Source organism: Barbatula barbatula (genome assembly GCF_947034865.1).
Source record: "Barbatula barbatula genome assembly, chromosome: 5".
NCBI lineage: Eukaryota > Metazoa > Chordata > Actinopteri > Cypriniformes > Nemacheilidae > Barbatula > Barbatula barbatula.
The window spans coordinates 9,450,017-9,470,506 of NC_136769.1; the positions used below are offsets into that span (position 1 = coordinate 9,450,017).

The following is a 20,490-nucleotide window of genomic DNA, read 5'->3' on the forward strand; positions in this document are numbered from 1 at the left end:
CCAGTGTTACATGACAAATATATATTTAGAATAATATGGACGACAAAGATCAAATGTAAAAATGATTTTTTTTTATGTAATGCGCCCTGTGGTTGAGAGTTACAACCACCAGAATAAGACAAAACAATATTAGGTATTCAGGTTAGTTTTTCGGAGCATGCAGACTTAATAATTATTGCTTCCAAGTAAAGATACATTCATTTCATACATAAAGATGACAATGTGACCTGCTCAAAAGTTGGACGTACAAATGTAAACAATGTCTTTCAAGTGGCTGTAGACGTTTCAACTGCTGAGAACGTAGTGCATTTAGGTTCCCATAAGGGCATTTAACAAGAGCAAAGACTAATGAAGATTAAACATGTCACTGAAAAACAGAAATGTTGAGTAAAGCAAAAATACAAATTATTACATTCAAAACAGCTTGACCAAAACCACCTAAGGCAAAAAACTCCTGTCTAGTATTGATAAAGCTGTGGTGACTTTAAAGTATTCTGGTCACTTGATGGCTTACGCAAAATTTATTCCAGCTGCTTATCGCACTGTCAAGGTTTCTCTGATTTGCTAGATGCAGTTCAAGGATGTAAAGCTGTTACGATAAGTGCCAGAGCGCATGACTGTCTCAAACATAGATCCAGTGCTCACCGCACTCCTCCCAGCATGATAATTCATTCTGCTTAAACCACAGTGCGATCTCTCTCTGAGCACTTTCAACTGAATCACTGCCATGGATAACATTCCTGCACAGGAAAAACAGAAATATACATTATACGACAATAAGAATTTACAAGATTTATAAAAATCAGACCTTATTAAATTTGTTAAAAAAGGAGACGTATTAGTCTTAATGGAGTCATATGATGGAATTTTATGTTTTGCTTTTGATTTAGTGTTTTACATTACCGTTTGTGCATGTGTAAGATGTCCAAAGTCACAAAATTTTAAGTTTTGCACAAAATGTTTTACTCTAACTAAAAGAGAAGTCTGTCCAAAATGTCTCGAACAATCACTCCCCCACATTTCTACGTCAGTTTGTGATCATGTTTGCATGACGCCGCCCAAATGTACACGCAAAGGAACACGCAAAATAGGCTGCGTAGCTTCAGTTATCACAGCCGTGGTGCTGCAGCCACCATGTCCCAGAGGAAATGCATAAGACAAAATATAAACATACCTCTATAAAGTGAACATCTGGTCGATCAGTTGGTTTCATTCTCCTGACTAGGTTTGAAGGCAAAAGCGATGCTGGATTTACTCTTAATGTATTTGTATTTATGCTATTTATAATAACTGGTCCGATTAAAATTCAGGCGAACTGACGATCCTTCCGTCATGAAAGTTGCACGCTCCGGACTTTCACACACTGTCTGGCCTACGCTGCACTTGTATATATATGCTCCTTTCATGGTTTAATCTGACGCTGCTGTTATTAGCATACTGTTTCTACTGTTATGACGCCAAACGTCTCAGAGTGCAAGAGCAAGTCACATTGCAGTTTGAGCACGAAAATATTTGTTGTATGCAGCTGCAAATATGGGCGGCAGCAGAATATGAGAACTCTATAGCAAGAATGGAGGAGGGTTATCTGGATCTATGAAGCAAGGCTTAATGACATTAATTCTAAAACCATATAAAGATAAAACATATTTATATAATTGCCGTTCAATTACTTGATTGTGATTATAAAATACTAGCTGCAGTATACGCAAAGAAATTGAGGCCTTGTTTCGAAGAATTTATCTTACCCTCACAATCTGGGTTCATGAAAGGTTGGCACATTTCAAATAATATTAATCTTGTTTTAGATCTTTTGGATTATTCCAAATGTATTAATGATGATGCTGTTATTTTGTTCTAAGACTTCTACAAAGCATTTGATATCGTACTACATGCTTTTATACATGAAGCTTTAAATCATTTTGCGTATGGCCCCAATTTTGTGAATTCTCTGCATACCTTATATAAGAATAAGAACCAGTTGTGTGTCCTTCTCTAAGGGACTTAATCTCGATTTGTTGTTGGAAGAGGTATCAGGCAAGGTTGTTCTGTCTCAATGTTTGTATTAGTTGCAGAGCTTCTTAGCCTTAACACGACACACTGCTCAAATATTGAGGGCATTCAAATAGCAGATAACACTATTTTGATTAACCATGCTTTTTTCTGAAGAATAAAGGTCAGGGACCCATCATTTTAGAGGCATTCAAATTATTTTCAAATGCCTCTGGCTTTACTGTTAACCAAAATAAATCTGAAATTATGACTGTTCATAGTTCTGATGTGACCCAAGTCTTAAGTAGCACAGGAACCCTAAAATACAAAGCATGGGTCAAAATAATAGATTTTTATTTTATGCCACAAGTCATTAGGATATTAAGTAAAGATCCTGTTCCATGAAGATATTTTGTACATTTCCTACCCTAAATATATAAAAACATTATTTTTGTGAATGGAGGGCCTTCATGTTTTTTTTCGTAATATTTAGATTTTTTGCACTTTCCGATTCCAGAGTTTTAAATGGCTGTATCTCCCTATCCTAACAACCCACACATCAATAGAAACCTAAATTATTCATCTTTCAGATTATGTAAAAATCTTAATTTAAAAATATTGACCCAAAAACTGGTTTTGTTGTCCAGGGTCATATATCTGGAATAACTGTTAAACAGGTTCGATACCTTGGAATTTTAATTAGTAAATGTCCAACTGAAAGAGTTGAAGCCAACTTTTCTAAATGTTTAACTAAAGCAAAGACTGTTTTCAATTGATGGTCTTAAAGGAACCTGCGCAGACCGATCGGCGGCTGACTTGAAGTAGTGTACGCTGGTTAGAAATTTGTCTCACTTGAACCGGCGCCAACGCAAACAGGATTAAAGTACCGCAAGAGGGTTTCGAGAACAGCCAGCTACCTCAACCGGCACAGCATCTCAGGAGCACCTGCACCAGGCTGTGATGACGACACAGCTTTTCGAGATTGGCTAGATACACCGCATGACAATGATCACGTACGCTTCGGGTTTATTCTAACACCCTCAGTTCAACTAATACGTATTTTAAATTTTTGAAACAGCTTGAACTCTGTTCGTATAATCATGTTTTTTTTGTGTCATTTAATAAAATAAAAATGAAACTAATACTGACCGTTAGTAATTGAATAATATATGCTTATGTTTACCATGGTTTTTAGGCACACAGTGTTGAGCAGCACATATCATACACAATATGAAGTGTTTATGGTGGCTACTTATAGAAAAAGACAGGTGTGACCGTGGATTAATGGTCACGCTGTGCCAAATCCATCTGGTCGCACGTCTTCACGTGATACGCATTCGCAGGTAACCGGTCACCAAACTTTAACTTTGGAACGAATCGGCATGTGCAACTTTGCAGCAGAAGCTTGCTTTTCAGTTGTATTAAATAGAGTATATTGTGCCACGACTAGAACAAACGCAAACACGACGTGGTAATATCACAGATATGCTAATTAGGATGTGACATCATGAGCGCCACATGTTTCTCAAAATGTCATTTTTGGGAAACCAAAATACCCAGAGACACTAAAAGGCCATTTGATAGTTGACCTCACACCAACCTGCCCACTTCCACACAGTAGTCTCCTCTGATAGTCCCTGGGAGAGAGTCTGCTGGATTCGTCTCTCCAAGCATCTTTCTGGAAGTCTTTACCACATCCAACCCCTGCCACACCTAAGAAACCAGAAAGACAAACACAGTGACAGACATCTCATTTGAGGTGCATGCCATAACACAACAAGCGTTTACATGTAAGTCCCATCAGAATTCAACCATATATTTAACCCTTACCATAGCTACAATGGGTCCAGAGCTCATGTATTTGACCAAGCCGCTGTAGAAAGGTTTCTCTTTCAGTTCATAGTAGTGCTGTCTGAGCTGCTCTTCAGATGCCTACACAGCACACACAAATACATAAAGCTGGCTAAACAGACATGCACATGCTTATTGCAAATGTAATGCTATACAGTAAATATAAATCCCATGTCAATGTTACATATCGCTTTACAAGTGGTAAGTAGAAGTTGATGTTTGTCTGGATGCCCCGGTTGCACTCTCACCTGCAGGAACTTCATTCCGACCAGTTTGAAGCCCTTGCGTTCAAAGCGGCGGATGATCTCGCCCACCAGTCTGCGCTGAACACCATCTGGCTTCACCGCTAGGAACGTGCGCTCGTTTACACCGGTCCATCCTGTCATAAACATACAAAACTAGCTCTCAAAACTATTAAGTGATGAATTTGCACGTGTCTTGTACAAAGTAGTAATTGGTGTCACAATTAATAAATCAAAGGGAAAGCGTGTTATAACAAAACATTGTAGATTTATGTAGTATTCATTATAATGTATTACAAATCAAACCATCCACAATCCAAGAATAATAAATACAATATTTTGTAATTTTTTTGTCATTATTAACGACGGTAAAGTCGGTCAATGCCTGTTAGAATCATTAATATCACAGCAATAAATAGCCATTTATCGTCCAATCCAACGTAAATCCACGAGCTCGTTTTGACACAGCGACCTTAAAGAACCCACAATATGTGCAACCAAAGCAGCTGGCCAATCACGTTCAAGCATAACGCAGTCTGATACATAATAGCCAATCACGCGTGAGCATGGCGCAGGGAATACCTACCTGACCCAATCGCAGGAAAAAACCTTATAACCGCTCTGAATAGGATGTACAACAAAACACAGAACATGCAAATAATGCCATTTATGAGCATTAACTTTTCTATTAAAAAACATAGACAACATTGCTCGGAGTCTACGAATTTTCTAGGTGCTAACTCTTTAACCCTATTTGGAAAAGACGTGAATAGTCGCATGTAGCTTAAGTTAGCGAAATGCTTGCATTACCAAAGTGCGTCTTAAACGTGAAGCCAAGTACAGTTTAAATAAATATGACAATAATCTGTCTTGCAGTTATCCACACCCAGCGCAATATCTCGTAGATCTGGATAGGCAGCATAAAGACAAAAACTCACGGAATGAAGCATTAACAAACCACATACGAGAAATGTTTGAGTCGTACCAACACTCTTTAATGCGGATAAACTAAAACCGGTTTAAAACACTCTTACTTACCGGTCTTGAAAACGTTCGCAAACAGCGTTAGGAAAAGTATGATCATGATCGCAGCGCAGGGCACGAGGAGGTCTCAACAGTTCTCGGAGGAAAGATGGAGAAGAAGTCCTGCGTGCGATGATGACTGTAGCTAGATGATGCGCATGCGCGCACTACTGGACTCCCTTTTGGGCGTATAACGCAAAATGTATAAAAAGGGTTTACCTAATATTTAATACATGCATTTTCTTATATCAGCATTAATGTAATTCTTGTGCTTTACAGTAAAAATGCTTACTGTACATTGGCTAATATATTAACAATCACCAAGGCAGCCTTTAAGGGATTCTGTGACGTTAATATCTACTACAAAATGAGACAACAATCAGATCGCCCACATTTATTCAGAGATAGCTGCAAATAACGCAAACAAAAATCATACTTTTCAAATACATAACTTACAGAACACTTTATTTATCACAGACAAAATAAAAAACGGTCTTTGCACACAGGGTTGCACCCTCTGAGTGACAGGAATCTCCTTTGAATTCTCCCCCTCTCCCCATTCATAAACCATATATTTTGAGAATGATGATTGAAAACCTCATACAAACTATAGCCTTAAATAAAACCTGTTCTTATTGTGAGCAATGACCATTTAATATGGAACAATACCAAGCAAAGGCAGATTTCACATCACCATAGCCGTTAATTACAGGACCAGCACCAGCATCAAACAGGTGTTCCCTCCTGCTTTTTCTTCTCTTCCTGACTCCTGAAATATTCATTACTGAGCAGCACATTCCGTTTCAATGGTAAAGAGGGATCTGGGATAGTGCTCGCTGCCACACCTAGCTGTTTTGCTTGCTGAGCCAAAATCATAGCACGCAGGAGAGGAGGATACTGCACGTAACGAACAGGAGGCTCAGGGATGGGGTCACAGAGTTTAAACGCCTCTTCTTCGTGTTTGGGCACTAGACGCCAGTCATGGTACATGACTTTATCCACCTCGTGTTCTGTGAGCTCCTCTTGACCTGGAACACCAAATAAATTTGCTGCAGTGATGTTGCTGTCATTTTTATTTACATGATTTGTTTACTTTGTATAATTCTGCTATAAGCTCAAATATGATGAGAAAATAATATTTGGTGTGTCCAAAAAAATGTCTGTTCAATTAATTGTGATGACTACTCCATTAGAGGCTAGTATATTATAGCAGTCTGAAAGACTTAAAACATTGGTGTTACATGTGTATTTATTCATTTAGAAGACACAAGCTAGGGCTGTGCAATTAATCGAAAATTAAGCGTAATCGTCAGTTTTGGCCTTATTACAAATTAATCAAGGCAAACGATTATTGTGCCGTATTCCATTTTGCAAGGATCCTCTCTTTTCTTGTAGTATTAATCCACAGAGCACCCTTTCCTTTACAGTGGTTCAGTAGTGCTATTTCTTTACATTTATTGTTCAGTTAAATTCAGAGTTTAAAAGCAAAGCAAAAACTTATTTATTTTCTATGTTGTTTTAAGGGTTAATGAGTAATCATGTTAAATAACGGGGATCTCAATATTGGCCAAAATAATCGCAATGATGTTTTGTCATAATCGAGCAACCCTACAACAAGTGAAAATAAAAACAAAGCAATTTATTATACATTTTTCTACACTTACCTCTAAATGTTAGGATGCCCCATGCTTTTCCATGGTCCATATTCTAAGGCCGAGAAAATCAACAATCAATCAACATTTATTTATAAAGCCCTTTACAAAACTCAAGGTGAGCTTATTTCCAATAAGCGCAAACAAAACTAGACAAAGCCTGTTCTATAAAGTTTAAAATAGTTTGAAAGGTTTATGTTAGATATTTCTAACATGATGGAAACAAGACTAGTCTTTCAAGTTTGTCATCCAATTTTTTTCTTCAAGACTGTTCATAAAGTCAGTCACATTAAGAAGGTAGATTGGTTTTTATTAAAATTTAAACGCAAGCCTTATTACCCAGTCTGTAAAAACCAGGCTAGAGTTGAAAGAAAAATAGTCTAAGTATGTTGTTTACATTTAGCAATAAGCGATATGTCATAAAAGAGCCATAGTATGATAGATGCTAATACAAAGTTACTAATTTAAACAAAAGCTAGACCACTACCTGTTGAGAGAAGAGAGAGGGTTAGTGGTTTTTTTTTCATTTGTCTGTCAGGTATTCACAGAAGAGATGGGTTTTAAGTTGATTTTTGAAGGTTGTGAGAGATGTTGTTGACTAGACCGCGTAAGGAATAATGTTCTACCAGGAAGAAGTTGTGAAGGAGAAGGTTAACATGATGCTAACATTATCAACATTTGCTAACATGATGATAACGCCATTAACATGTTGCTAACATGATGCAAACATAATTAGCATGTTGCTAGAATAATGATAACACAATTAGCAAGTTTGCTAGCATGATTGTCATGTTTTCTAACATGATTAACATGTTGCTAACATGATTAGCATGTTTGCTAGCATAATGTTTCATGATTAGCATGTTTGCTAAAATGTGACAGTGATTGGTTGGATGAATAAAATGACCCCACCCCTTGACTGTAAGTGGTTGTACTGCGAAGATATTTAACATGTGATAGTTATAACCCCTGATATGGGCATGTTTCCTCTTCCACCAAGTCAATCAACCAATGGGGAATTTGTTCCAGAGTCTGGGGCCAGCTACAGAAAAGGCACGATCACCCCATTGTTTATACCTTGTCCTCGGGACTTCCAGCAAAAGTTGATTTGTTGACCTCAAGGCCCTATTTGGCTGACGAAGGGCCAGCATTTCAGTCAAATAAAGTGGGGTAATGCCATTAAGAGCTTTAAAAAGGAATAACGGTTCTGAACGAAAGTAGAAGCCAATGGAGTGAATAGAGAATTGGGGTAATGTGCTCACGTATAGGTTTATTGGTTAAAAGGCGAGCTGCACCAACTGGAGACGACTAAGGGACGACTGCGAAACACCAACATATAATGCATTATAATCTATTACGGAACTAATAAAAGCATGAATAGCTTTCTCAAGGTCAGAGTAATTCAAAAATGGTTTGATATCGGCCAAAAGATTTAACTGAAAAAAAACTCTCTCTAACCACGTTGTCAATTTGTTTATAAAATTTCAGATCACTATCAAAAGTCACGCCCTACACACCATATTTGCACAATTAATCATCACAATTACCTAATGCTACATTCAAAAACTTACTTCCGCTGTATAATCCACCTTGACTTTTGTAATTTTCCAATAACATGGCTCTGTATGTTCATCCAGCCAAGACTTGCGTGTGAAGAGCCGCCCCACGCCAAACATGCGCATGCCAGCTAGCAAAGTAAAAAGTCGTGTTTCTCTTCGCACATCTTCCCAAGACAGCACTGGTAGCTTTTTACCAGTGAACGGTCTTGTCATGGTTTCGTAGTCTAACGCGTAGCGTTGAGAGTCACTTGGTCGGTTCTTGAGTTCCCGGTAGGCTCGGATCTTCCGTGCCATCTCGGCTATAAGCCTCAGACGCCTTTTCTTTACCATGTTGACTAAATGACAAAGAAGAGGATTACAAATTTGAAAGTAATAATGAAAGTGATAAAACATTTACAATGTATTGAGGGATACAACATTAAGTAGTGAAAGTCGAAAAAACTCTGTATTTTGTGTTTGTATAAATTTGTGTTTGTATAAATTTGTATTTAGATTAAGATCTTGCCTGCCATTAATAATAATTGCATCTGATATAATACACATTCTTAGTGGATCTGTGTTTTAACAAAATACTATAAAAATAGAAAATAGTCTTAAATGTGTATCATGCCAATTACTGTGTATTTGATCACATAATTAAAATAATATAATATAATATGTTTATTTGTTTCTTAGACAAACTTAATCTGAAGTGTAATGTCATTTAAACGATCAAGACGCTTTTGTTGTCATGACGTTTCCATTTGTAAAAGTTAGTTTAAAGGCTAAGGATACCGTTTATGTAATCATATGGTTTCCCATCTATGATTAATCACAAGACTAATGACAAAAATGACTCTAAGTTGTAATTGTTGCAAATACTGAAATTCGCCATTACTTGATACTTGAGTTATGCGTAATTAATACATTTCTGCTACATTCAGCTGCAATCTGAGCATGCATTCGGCATTCTGAGCACGAGTTACATTCCGTTATCTTTCAAGATATTACACTGGTAAATTTCAAAACTTCCGCTTAAAACAGATAAAATAAAATATAATTAAATAAATAAATACAAATATGAAACCATTCCAGCACATGTTTGTATCAATGGCAGCTCTGTCTTACCACTCTGTTTGACTTGACCTCGACAGTTACGTCACGCCTGCTACAATGCGTCAGGAATATCAGTCCGTGCGAAACAGGGTAGAAAATTGTCCGTTCCGTTTAAAGTAACATACAGATGTTATTAATGTTCCTTTCACAAGCATAAATATTTAATGTACTGTTACACAATTTTATATATATTTTTTGTAATAGCGTTGTTGTAAGAATGATCAATGACAAGCGTTACTGTTGCATAAATGTTACAAAACTGATCTATACAGCCTTGTTGTCATTATGCTGTATTCAATGGAAAAACATCCTGTATAAAAGCATCAGGAAAAGTACATTACTTTATATGTAATTTGGTTGATAAAGATCTTAGTATTAATTATGTAAAATCCCATGTACAAAGAACAATATTAATTATAATGTTTGAAAATATTTATTAAGAATTCAAAAAACCATACCCAGCCCCTTTTTAATGCATATATATTTTCGATTTTTTTAATTCATATAAAAGGCCATGCTTATATGCAGTATGATGTAGAATGAAAAGACTGGGGGCATTGAGAGCGAAATATTAAGAATGAGTCCATGAGAAAGCATTTAGGACATACATTATGCATAAAATACAGTATGGGGAGCTGTATATATTTCTTTACATACAATAAGCAAGAAAGTGCTTCATGCATAACGAAAATATGTTTCACTTTCTTTACAATGAATTACTAACCCCATGTGAATTCAATATGAACCTCATGTAGACTTGTAAGAGCAGATTAAAAACTGAATTAAGTTTGATAACTGCATTACAAGTACACATATTCCAAACTTTATGTTATTAAAAACACAATTTACTTACAACATTAATGTTGATGTAGCTGCTGTTCACTTCTGGTAAAAATATATTCAAATATTAAGATTGAACGGATCATATCGAACATCTCATCTCCAGAGTTACAATTCACTTCCAATGATTAAGTAATTTTTCTACCCAATGTGATATAATGCCAGTAATTGAAAATGTATTATTTACGTGTATGAGTCGGTCTCTGCCTTTGTGTGTGTATATGTTTTTACCTGCATTTCAAATGGTAACATGTTGTTCCCCTACATCATAAGAGTCACAAAGTTCATGTTTTGTTTTCTGAGGAGCTGATGATGATCGTCATTCCATTGTGTATTTGGGACTTAACAAGTGAACAATAGAAAACAAAAAAGACTGAATATTGTTATGTATCCAAACGTCATCCAAACTTAAGGGGAAAGCTACCTTTTGAACCTTAAATGAATAGTTACCAGCAATACAACTAGTAAAATTGGCTCAACGGTCCTTAAATTCTCTTTAAAGTTACTCTGCAAACTTGGTTTTTCACCTTTGTAGGTGAAATCACTGGTCCAGTGTTTACATGTTGATTTTTTTATCTGAGGAAACATTTTAAATGTGTGTAATGAGAGGATGAGTGGAAGGGGTATGAGAAGGGCACAGTCTCAGGTCCAGCGGCAGCGTTTCCGTTGACAGGCCTCGGGGTCGGAGGAGCAGTCCTCAGAGTCACTACCCGAGGATGGCCCGGATGGGGTATGTGTGTTTGAGGTTGTGTGCAGGTGTGTGTGGTCCAGGCTCAGCACCCATCCCAGTTTGGAGTGAAGAAGATGTCTAAGACCAGGTGGCAAGGGCAAAACTCGAAGAGCATCGACTCCAGAGGGGAGGAGCTGGCGGAGGCGAGAGCAGCACAGGTATTGAAGGGAGGTGTGGGCCGAAACAGAACGAATCACCTTCATACTGCTTTTGGCAGCGGTGGAACATGCCATGGGAAACAGACGCTTGTTTTTAATCTCTGTAGCTGCTACACCTACCAGGCACACAGATACACACACAGACACAAACGCTAGATGTTACCAAATTAATGTTTCCAAGTATGTTTTTAACAAACATTGAAAAACTGCTTTCCAGGTGTGTCCTCACAAAACAAAACATTCCTTGCAACAGTAGCTCACTGTCACACAATCATCATCTTTCATTTGGAGAAAGAAAATGGCACATTTCAAACACAAGAATGGAAAGGTCACAGCTGAAAACAGTGTAGCTCTCACCAATGCACTTGCGGTTTTTATAGAAGGTGAGAGTTCCGTGCCATGTGTCCAAGTGAACTCCAATAATAGAACCCTGTCCGAAACGTGATGAAAAGCTCACTTTGTCACCATTATGATGTAACAGACCTGAAGGAAACAGAACCATGCCTTTCAAAAGAAGCCTTAAGTCCTATGCTATTTAAAGTCCATGTGTTTATGAACTTAAGTACATGTTTGTTAACTGAACTTGTTTTACCTGTATATGACAGACCCCAGCTGTCTTCATCTTTACCCAACAGGCTGCAGAACGTGTGTCTATGTTTGTCCAGATTAACATCTGATGTGCCAATACCTACCATCTAAAGAAAAATACAATCATTGATCCTAAATTAAAAACAAACAAAACACCACATTTGGAGCAATGCAAACCCCAATTACCATTGTGTGGCTAATTCACACCTACCATATCTGTGCCGTAGACAGGAGAAGTCATTTTGATCTCCCAGAAATGCTGTCCATCCAAGAGTTCCTTGGAGCCACGAATGGCCGCGGTCCCACAGCTATATTCCGAATGGAAGCTCACTTTTCTGTTTTCGCAGCTAAGCAGCGTTGCAGATGACCGGCTGCCTTCATCCCACACCCAGTCGAAATCTGACAAACATGTAAACAGCCAATATTATTCCAAGCGGGCTGGAACTCACACCCAAGACTGACTGATGATAGGTATTATCACAAAATTGGCACAACCTTGGTCATCTTCTCCACAGTGGCAGTCCCTCAGGTGCGTGTAACCCCGGAGTCGCGGGTTACAGCCGAGCTCCATCTGTGAATCACAGCTGCAGTATGACTCTCCAGTCACCGGCACTGCACTTGGAACCGCCGGTGCAATGGCTGGATACTCAGCTTCTGAATCTGAATCACTATACTGCAAAACAAACGCATGCTGAAAATAAACATCTATGATATAATAGGTATATATATTGCAACCAAATTCTACACTTGGATTCAAGCATACTTTCTACTGCTCCTGACTTACACTCACCTAAAGGATTATTAGGAACACCATACGAATACCGTGTTTGACCCCCTTTCATATTCAGAACTGCCTTAATTCTACGTGGCATTGATTCAACAAGGTGCAAAAAGCATTCTTTAGAAATGTTGGCCCATATTGATAGGATAGCATCTTGCAGTTGATGGAGATTTGTGGGATGCACATCCAGGGCACGAAGTTCCCGTTCCACCACATCCCAAAGATGCTCTATTGGGTTGAGATCTAGTGACAGTGGGGGCCATTTTAGTACAGTGAAATCATTGTCATGTTCAAGAAACCAATTTGAAATGACTCGAGCTTTGTGACATGGTGCATTATCCAGCTGGAAGTAGCCATCAGAGGATGGGTACATGGTGGTCATAAAGGGATGGACATGGTCAGAAACAATGCTCAGGTAGGCCGTGGCATTTAAACGATGCCCAATTGGCACTAAGGGGTCTGCAAAGAAGTCTGCAAAGAAAACATCCCCCACACCATTAAACCACCACCACCACCAGGCTGCACAGTGGTAACAAGGCATGATGGGTCCATGTTCTCATTCTGTTTACGCCAAATTCTGACTCTACCATCTGAATGTCTCTACAGAAATCGAGACTCATCAGACCAGGCAACATTTTTCCAGTCTTCAACTGTCCAAATTTGGTGAGATCATGCAAATTGTAGCCTCTTTTTCCTATTTGTAGTGGAGATGAGTAGTACCCGTTGGGGTCTTCTGCTGTTGTAGCCCATCCGCCTCAAGGTTGTGTGTGTTGTGGCTTCACAAATGCTTTGCTGCATACCTCGGTTGTAACGAGTGGATATTTCAGTCAAAGTTGCTCTTCTATCAGCTTGAATCAGTCGGGCCTCTCCTCTGACCTCTAGCATCAACAAGGAATTTTTTTTTGCCCACAGGACTTCCGCATACTGGATGTTTTTCCCTTTTCACACCATTCTTTGTAAACCCTAGAAATGGTTGTGCGTGAAAATCCCAGTAATTTCCCAAGCGGATTGGGAAATACTCAGACCGGCCCGTCTAGCACCAACAACCATGCCACGCTCAAAATTGCTTAAATCACCTTTCTTTCCCATTCTGACATTCAGTTTGGAGTTCAGGAGATTGTCTTGACCAGGACCCCAGGACCACACCCCTAAATGCATTGAAGCAACTGCCATGTAATTGGTTGATTATGTAACTGCATTAATGAGAAACTGAACAGGTGTTCCCTTATAATCCTTTAGGTGAGTGTATATTGGAATGTACATGTACATTTAGTCATTTAGCAGACACTTTTATCCAAAGCGACTTACAAAGATTTCAGGGAGCAATAAGTCATAAAAGAGCAATAGTACGAAAGGTGCAAATAAAAAGTTACTAGTTTCAACAAAAGCTAGACCACTACCTGTTGAGAGAAGAGAGGGGTTTTTAATTATTTTTTTTCTCATTTGTCTCAGATGGGTTTTAAATAGTTCTTTGAAGGTTAAGAGAGATGTGATATTAACAGCAGTGTTAGAATCACTTCATCCACACTCACCTGCTGGCGATCGTAACGCCACTCGTCACTTTCAGAGGCCTGAACCAAAGCTCTTGCATCTGCATCTCTTCGGATTCCACTCCACACGTACCTCCAGGCTCTGCTGTTTCTGCTCCGCCTCGACATGCCAACCAGGGGCCTCTACACCTGTCAATCACTGAGAGAGACCTGCCAGTCCCACAAGACAAAACAAACAGTGAATCATTTTAACTAAGTCTTAGGAGATGTGGCCCTATTTGAAAGAAATCTCTTTATTTATGTTATATACCTATAAAAACTCAGCTTTTCTATCGATTCATTTCAATCCTTTCCATATTCATATTTTAGTGGTTTTTTTTGGTCGTCACCTTACAGTAACGTTAGTTTTTTAAAGACACTATTAGCTGGCAACAAGTTCACTTCAACCACGATCGTATTTGCATATTTGACTTAAGTTTTTCATTTCACAAACCTAGTCATTTGACACCTTCCTGACATTGGTTTGCTGTTAGCTCCCGACAAAACATAACATGTTCACTTTGTTAGGCCCAGCAGAGAGTGACCAGCAAGACAGACACCTTGCAAGTCTAAACGATGAATATTATGTTATTATTATAGCTGTCAAAAGCGCACATCACTTGCTATTATACGAATACTGTTGATTAACATGATTTAAATATTATACCCCGCCCCATATGAGAATATCCGCAGGACAGGGCAACAGGCATCGTCACATATCTGATCCGAGCGCTAACGGAGACTCGCGGATTTAGCAAAAGCTCTACATCCTGTGTGCCGCATGCATTAACTAAGACAGCGATTTTTACTGAGACAAAGACAAACCTACCTGTTTCAGGGTTCCAGCCGTAATCGTTAGTGTCTTTTACTCCTAAAGGTTTTCGTATAGCCCTATAGCGTGTGTATTTGTTACAGAATACTGATCCTGCCACCCGCTAACTGTCACTTGTATGTGACCTACTTTCACGACAGACGTAAACAATGCTTTAGCAAGTTCCGCCTCCCCAGTTCGAAATCGATTGGTTAAAAATACCAAAGTGGGCGGGGTTTATTTTCACGCTCGCACAACTACAGGTTTAAACAGCTGCCACTTAAATGTCAAACTAAACCCACAGTTGGAAATTTTAAATATCATTGATTTGAATTGGCCGAAAAAAATGTACCAAGTGTTATAAGATAACTAGTTAAACAGAATGTTTGTAATGTATGTAAAAAAAAGTATTATTCATGACGCATTATTGAAATTATTAAAGATTACAATTATTAATCTAAACCCATTACTAAAGTATTTTATATAGTGGTGTTTGTTATACTGCCTTTAATTGATGTTGATAAATAATATAATTTTGTGTGCATATTGTTGCCATAATAAAGTTTAGCCATATTTATGTATGAGCAATCGATAATACTACTAATAATAATAAATTATTATTCATAATGAGTAATAATAAAACAAATCTTTACAGGGCCTTTCACATCGCTGGTGTAAGAAAGTATTTGTTACGTTTACGTATATGTTATTGAACAAGTACTGGTAATGTCTGAAAGGAAGCTGTGCTGTTCTATAGCGCCCCCTCTCTACCAGTAGAGGCGTGTCTTCAGCACGAGCGTGGTGGGGAAGTTTGGTTGAGGCTGCAATGCAGTGATTCTGACATCCAGGGCCCGGCGATCCGTGATAACGTAATCCATTTTACTTTTGGAGCCAGTTTTTTAAAGATCGGATTGGATCAATCTGATCCGGATAGGAACTTTTCAGGATCACCAAATCTGGATAACCAGTGCTGGATAACCAGTGCTCAAACAGGATAGGAAATCACAATGTAGAACTATAGATATGTAAAGAGCAACAAGTGGAATAGCCAATGTGGGGTCAATATAAGTTTATTTTTATTTTAAATGAAAACACACACATTTAAAAAAAAAACTAAAGACAAGAAAAACCCCACCCCATCCTCTTCCTGCAGTTCGCTCATCTGAGACCTACAACACAAACACTGTACATTGAGGATATTTATAACAAGCATCAAGTATAGATATATTGAATTAAAAAAAAGACTTAATGTCAAATACTCCACAATAATTTCAGACTTCCTCATCTGATGTGGAGAGACCAGCTTGTCTGAGAGTAGCCTTTAGGAGGCGGATCTCAAGTCTGGCCTTGGTTTGCCGCAGTTTGGTCAGAGTCAGTTGTTCCTCTGCCAGAACGAGCAAACAGGACGTGCAACAAGGGACACAATAGTTAGACACTATTTCTGATTTGGTTTTGTATTGGATTTCAAAAATCAGTGATTGCCATTCTTTGCATTTTTTTGGTTATTCTGTAATCCTTGCATGCATCACTAATAAATATTCTAAAAACAAAAATATTTTCGATTGTGATGAATATATATATATCAATTAGTGACAGAATAAAATGTATTGTTTTTGGTTTGGATAATTATTTTATGAGGCCAAACTCTTTCTACTTTGCTTTAGGCCTATACTGAAAGGCTGAATACGTTTAATCACTGTAGCCTGACGGATGAACAAATACAATTAAAACCTTGAATGAATGAATGAATGAATGAATGAATGAATGAATGAATGAAGGAATTAGAATTCATAATAGGCTGTATGCACATCAGATAATAATGACGAAATACAATACCGGTTAAATGTTTTGTGACACTTGAGTGAAATGTTTCTCGTCATTTAAAAAAAAAACGTTTAATGTTTTAGCTTACATGTCTGGAAATCGTTTTCAGGAGAAAACTAACATTTTAAATAAATTTTTTTTGAAATGGATGACTTTGACTGAATTAAGAAGGGACAACCAATAAGAGCACAGAATAAATGGGAACTCCTTTAGTGAAAAAAGCATCTCAGGGTGGGACCTCAAGAAACTGCTCAATAAAACGACAATAATACATTTTAATTTATATTTATTTTTTGTTACAATAATTCCCATTGGTCCCTTTGTTTTATTTAATAATTTTGATGAGTTCATTATTATTCTAAAATATGGAAAAATATGAACACATAAGTGTCCAAAAACCTTTGACCGGTATTGTATGTGTGACATAAATTACTTCATAAATTACTTGCACTACTTTAACTCATTACACTAAAATAATACAGTTTATTTATGAATCATCCTACATGTGTGCTCATGACTGCAGGAAATAAATACTGAAAGGGCTTTAACTTTAGGTTAAGGAAGTTTTATTTGGAAACTGGACAAGCTGCGCTGGTGTTGTTCACCCATTAATGGAACCAGAAACAGTATTACCTACAGATAAACGCTACACGTTGGAAGAATGTTATGTTAAGAGATAACCCCCACACACACACTCACAAACATACGTGTACATACATTCTTTTCACACATACTTAGTAAACTTGCACATCAATACCTTGATTAAGACAATGGTCTCCATGGTGATTACATAAAAAAACTCCACAAATTTCCAACTGTGCAATTCACCTACCTATACAGATATACGTATATACTTCAGATACACACACTCACATATTGTATTTAGATCAGCAAGATTTCAATAAAGACTTTGATCCATTTAAACTTTTTAATGAACATTTCAAAAATCTTCATAAATAATCAGCAGAAAAAAACAAACAAACAGAAATAATCCATATTTTTACATGAAGTCCTCAAGATCAGTGTCTGTATCTGAATGGTCCCAAAAAGAGAAAACAAAACAGTTGATTTGTTCTTCCAACAAGAATAAAACTGACAAAATAAAAGATGACGAACAGGTGTAGTATAGCAGAATGTGGGCATCTAAATTACACACACGGGACAAGAGCAATAGCTACACAGCGCATTTACAGGGGGGAATGCACGTCAGGCTACTATACATAGAGGAAATTCAATCACACATTCACTTGCAAACAGCACACTCACAATACACGCATAAATTCCTCTCTTTATTTTGGGTGGTGAATTTATTTCATGTGTTTCTTCAGAAGGATGTTTGTGTTGATGCATGTATGTGTGTTTGTGTTGTTGAAGGATGTTAATATATATATAGAGGACAAGGGGACCAGTTAACCCTTGGTGGACAGGATAAGAGCAACAATTAGCCCGTAGAGCCCTAGAACCTCAGCAAAAATGAGAATGAGGATCATCCCCACAAACAGGCGAGGCTGCTGGGCGGTACCCCTAACACCTGCATCTCCCACAATCCCAATGGCGAAGCCGGCCGCGAGGCCGCTCAGACCAACACTCAGACCGGCACCAAGGTGCAAGAAACTCCTAAGACACAGAGCAGACAACATAAAGATACTGTGTACCATTTTATTCTTTCTTATTTATAAGAAATATATATTTTTTTTTAAATAAATGACAACTCGCAAAGCAAGCATTTATTTTAAAGCGGAGCACCTATGAATTGTATGTATTTTTAGTTGTAAGAATGCTTTGGTAGGAAAAAAATAACTGGGCCTAAATGACAACATTTCATAAGAAAGAAATGAACAAATAGACCAAAATAAGATGCATGACTCACTTGTACAGTGTGACTTTTTCAGAGATGTTATTGGCAATAAGAACAGCCACTACCAGGCCGTAGATGGCAATGATACCCGCCATGACCACAGGAATGATGGATTTCATGATCAACTCTGGCCGCATCACAGACATAGCAGCAATGCCTGTGCCACTCTTGGCTGTACCATATGCAGCACCCAATGCTAAAAAATAGAGAGAGAGAGAGAGAGAGATCGTGAGGATCTTATTCTTATGACATAATTCTATGCATCTTTGATAAGTAATAAAAAGGTCAATAAACAAGGATGTATGTGTTCCAAGAAGTGTAATAGGTAAATATCCGCCTAATGAACATCATTGCAACACCTACCTCTTAAATACCTACCTCTTAAATATCTACCTCTTAACCCCCCCCCCAAAAAAAATGGTTACCTACATTTTGTGACTGAGCTATTACAGAGTTAAAAAGCAATGCCAGCAAAACATCTTACAGTAGCCAACAGCTTTCGTTTGAAATCACATGACTACACCAAGCAGTTTTATCTGGATGTTTCCCGGATTGAAACACGGTGTGCTGACATTGCATTTGGCTCCGTTTTTGCAATAAATAGTGATAGCTTGGCTATTGATGACTGAAGATAATACGCTCGTGTGGCTCTGAGAAACAGTTAAACCGACGAGGGAATTCCTGTCTGGGTGTGTAAGTTGATTTAAAAAAGACGTAAAACACGGTTGCCGCAGTAGAAAAGACTGAACCGGTTTGGGTTAATTAACTAATGCATTTCCTCTTATGTTAAACATCAATGACGTTAAGATGAAACGATGTCTGGACAAATATGTATAAACCATAACATTCTATTACAAATGTCAGTCTTCCCATGCATAACAGCTTAGAGGACATTAAATAAATGACGTCCTTGCGCAAACATTGAAACGGGAGAGAGGTTGCGACTCGGGCTCATTCGATACCTTGGTGTCTTCGCTTTGTCACCCAAGGATTCGGATAGCCGTAACAATTAAGCAAATATTCAAACGAAATAAATAATGTATAGACATTACGTCAACCGAGACGTCATGTGCCGTGATGGAAACCTTCCAATCCGTCCCCCTACTACAGGTACGGGCTCAGTGAGCCGCAACACCGTGCCATTCACAACAGCACGATCGATGCAGACCGAACATTGCAAGCATTCAAGATATAAATCAAACAAACCATCCAAAAGACAAAGAGAAATATTGGAACAGTTTACACTCAATTTAAGGTTAAAACGACGATTTACTTACCACTAAACACCATTGCTGCTGAGGCACCCATCACTGCGAAGAAGGGAGAGTACTCGGGGCTCTGGGAGGACATTCTTGCACGTTCGGGACACTAAAAACTAAAGAGAGAAAGCGAAAAGGCTTCAGTCGAGGATGTATAGGCTCTAAAGAAAGACTAGTTTACGTTGACAGGTCTTGAGTGGTGAGAGCAGAGCGCAAGAGATGGTCACGATTCCAACGAGAGCCTGAACGCCGGTGAAGAGGAAGAAAATGGCGAAATGGAGAGCGTCACATGATCATCCATGAGTGCAGGGTCCATTTCCGCTTCTTTGGGGATGACTTATGAAAACGCAATATCATTTTTTCCTGGGTTTTGCAATGACTTGGTATCACGAGGTTACAGAAGTGAAATTTTAGTCCTCTAGTACAATAAAATCAGCATTTCTAGTTTTTCTCGAGCCGTAAACCGTTTAGTTGTTTGCAATTACCCCCTATTTCACGGATGGTTTGGTATATTCCATTGCAGGCTTCTACTGCGATATGTGAAATGTTGTCAAAGATCATAGTTACATTTTGAATGCTTTGTTAAATTGTGTTGTTTATCTGTTATAACCATTTTTTATGAAATACGTTTAATTGTAATATGCAATGAATACGGTCATTATATGTCATATAAATTAGAATCATGCTAATATGACATTAAC

General features: G+C 38.0%; 4 protein-coding genes across 6 annotated transcripts; all 4 read right to left on the reverse strand.

Annotated features, from left to right (window-relative positions):
- Positions 1-51: 51 nt before the first annotated feature.
- nme3 (NME/NM23 nucleoside diphosphate kinase 3) lies at positions 52-5,274 on the reverse strand. The gene is made up of 5 exons (XM_079455594.1): positions 5,121-5,274; positions 4,089-4,219; positions 3,820-3,921; positions 3,590-3,702; positions 52-740 (listed from the first exon to the last, which is right to left on the reverse strand). The coding sequence occupies exons 1-5, from the start codon at positions 5,164-5,166 to the stop codon at positions 623-625; spliced, it is 510 nt and encodes a 169-aa protein (XP_079311720.1). The 5' UTR covers positions 5,167-5,274; the 3' UTR covers positions 52-622.
- Positions 5,275-5,299: 25 nt separating this feature from the next.
- On the reverse strand, positions 5,300-9,520 carry mrps34 (mitochondrial ribosomal protein S34). Of its 3 annotated transcripts, XM_079456823.1 has the most exons (5): positions 9,424-9,520; positions 8,329-8,651; positions 6,770-6,812; positions 5,951-6,133; positions 5,487-5,874 (listed from the first exon to the last, which is right to left on the reverse strand). In XM_079456823.1, exons 2-5 carry the CDS (start codon positions 8,644-8,646, stop codon positions 5,738-5,740), a joined length of 681 nt encoding a protein of 226 aa, XP_079312949.1. In that variant the 5' UTR covers positions 8,647-8,651; positions 9,424-9,520; the 3' UTR covers positions 5,487-5,737. The 3 variants fall into 3 exon arrangements, with proteins under 3 accessions (XP_079312950.1, XP_079312951.1, XP_079312949.1); XM_079456824.1 differs by having other exon boundaries at positions 5,300-6,133; positions 9,424-9,517; XM_079456825.1 differs by lacking the exon at positions 9,424-9,520 and adding an exon at positions 9,372-9,416 and having other exon boundaries at positions 5,463-6,133.
- Positions 9,521-9,823: 303 nt separating this feature from the next.
- spsb3a (splA/ryanodine receptor domain and SOCS box containing 3a) lies at positions 9,824-15,040 on the reverse strand. The gene is made up of 7 exons (XM_079457386.1): positions 14,867-15,040; positions 14,041-14,208; positions 12,223-12,400; positions 11,939-12,126; positions 11,732-11,834; positions 11,497-11,622; positions 9,824-11,255 (listed from the first exon to the last, which is right to left on the reverse strand). The coding sequence occupies exons 2-7, from the start codon at positions 14,164-14,166 to the stop codon at positions 10,894-10,896; spliced, it is 1,083 nt and encodes a 360-aa protein (XP_079313512.1). The 5' UTR covers positions 14,167-14,208; positions 14,867-15,040; the 3' UTR covers positions 9,824-10,893.
- Positions 15,041-16,928: 1,888 nt separating this feature from the next.
- Positions 16,929-20,114, reverse strand: atp6v0ca (ATPase H+ transporting V0 subunit ca). Its single transcript, XM_079457387.1, has 3 exons — positions 19,808-20,114; positions 18,543-18,726; positions 16,929-18,289 (listed from the first exon to the last, which is right to left on the reverse strand). Exons 1-3 carry the CDS (start codon positions 19,878-19,880, stop codon positions 18,082-18,084), a joined length of 465 nt encoding a protein of 154 aa, XP_079313513.1. The 5' UTR covers positions 19,881-20,114; the 3' UTR covers positions 16,929-18,081.
- Between the last annotated feature and the right edge of the window lie 376 nt (positions 20,115-20,490).

Coding starts and splice junctions, on each gene's coding strand:
- nme3 (XM_079455594.1), bottom strand. CDS start 5,166: ATGATCATACTTTTCCTAACGCTGTTTGCGAACGTTTTCAAGACCG. Junction 4,220..5,120: donor TGCGAACGTTTTCAAGACCG/GTAAGTAAGAGT, acceptor TGTTTATGACAG/GATGGACCGGTGTAAACGAG. Junction 3,703..3,819: donor CTGGACCCATTGTAGCTATG/GTAAGGGTTAAA, acceptor CTGGTTTCTTAG/GTGTGGCAGGGGTTGGATGT.
- mrps34 (XM_079456823.1), bottom strand. CDS start 8,646: ATGGTAAAGAAAAGGCGTCTGAGGCTTATAGCCGAGATGGCACGGAAG. Junction 6,813..8,328: donor AGGTGGATTATACAGCGGAA/GTAAGTTTTTGA, acceptor TCTCGGCCTTAG/AATATGGACCATGGAAAAGC. Junction 5,875..5,950: donor TCAGCAAGCAAAACAGCTAG/GTGTGGCAGCGA, acceptor TGAATATTTCAG/GAGTCAGGAAGAGAAGAAAA.
- spsb3a (XM_079457386.1), bottom strand. CDS start 14,166: ATGTCGAGGCGGAGCAGAAACAGCAGAGCCTGGAGGTACGTGTGGAGT. Junction 12,401..14,040: donor GGCGTTACGATCGCCAGCAG/GTGAGTGTGGAT, acceptor TTTGTTTTGCAG/TATAGTGATTCAGATTCAGA. Junction 12,127..12,222: donor CTGTGGAGAAGATGACCAAG/GTTGTGCCAATT, acceptor CATGTTTGTCAG/ATTTCGACTGGGTGTGGGAT.
- atp6v0ca (XM_079457387.1), bottom strand. CDS start 19,880: ATGTCCTCCCAGAGCCCCGAGTACTCTCCCTTCTTCGCAGTGATGGGT. Junction 18,727..19,807: donor AGCAGCAATGGTGTTTAGTG/GTAAGTAAATCG, acceptor TCTATTTTTTAG/CATTGGGTGCTGCATATGGT. Junction 18,290..18,542: donor GAAAAAGTCACACTGTACAA/GTGAGTCATGCA, acceptor TCTGTGTCTTAG/GAGTTTCTTGCACCTTGGTG.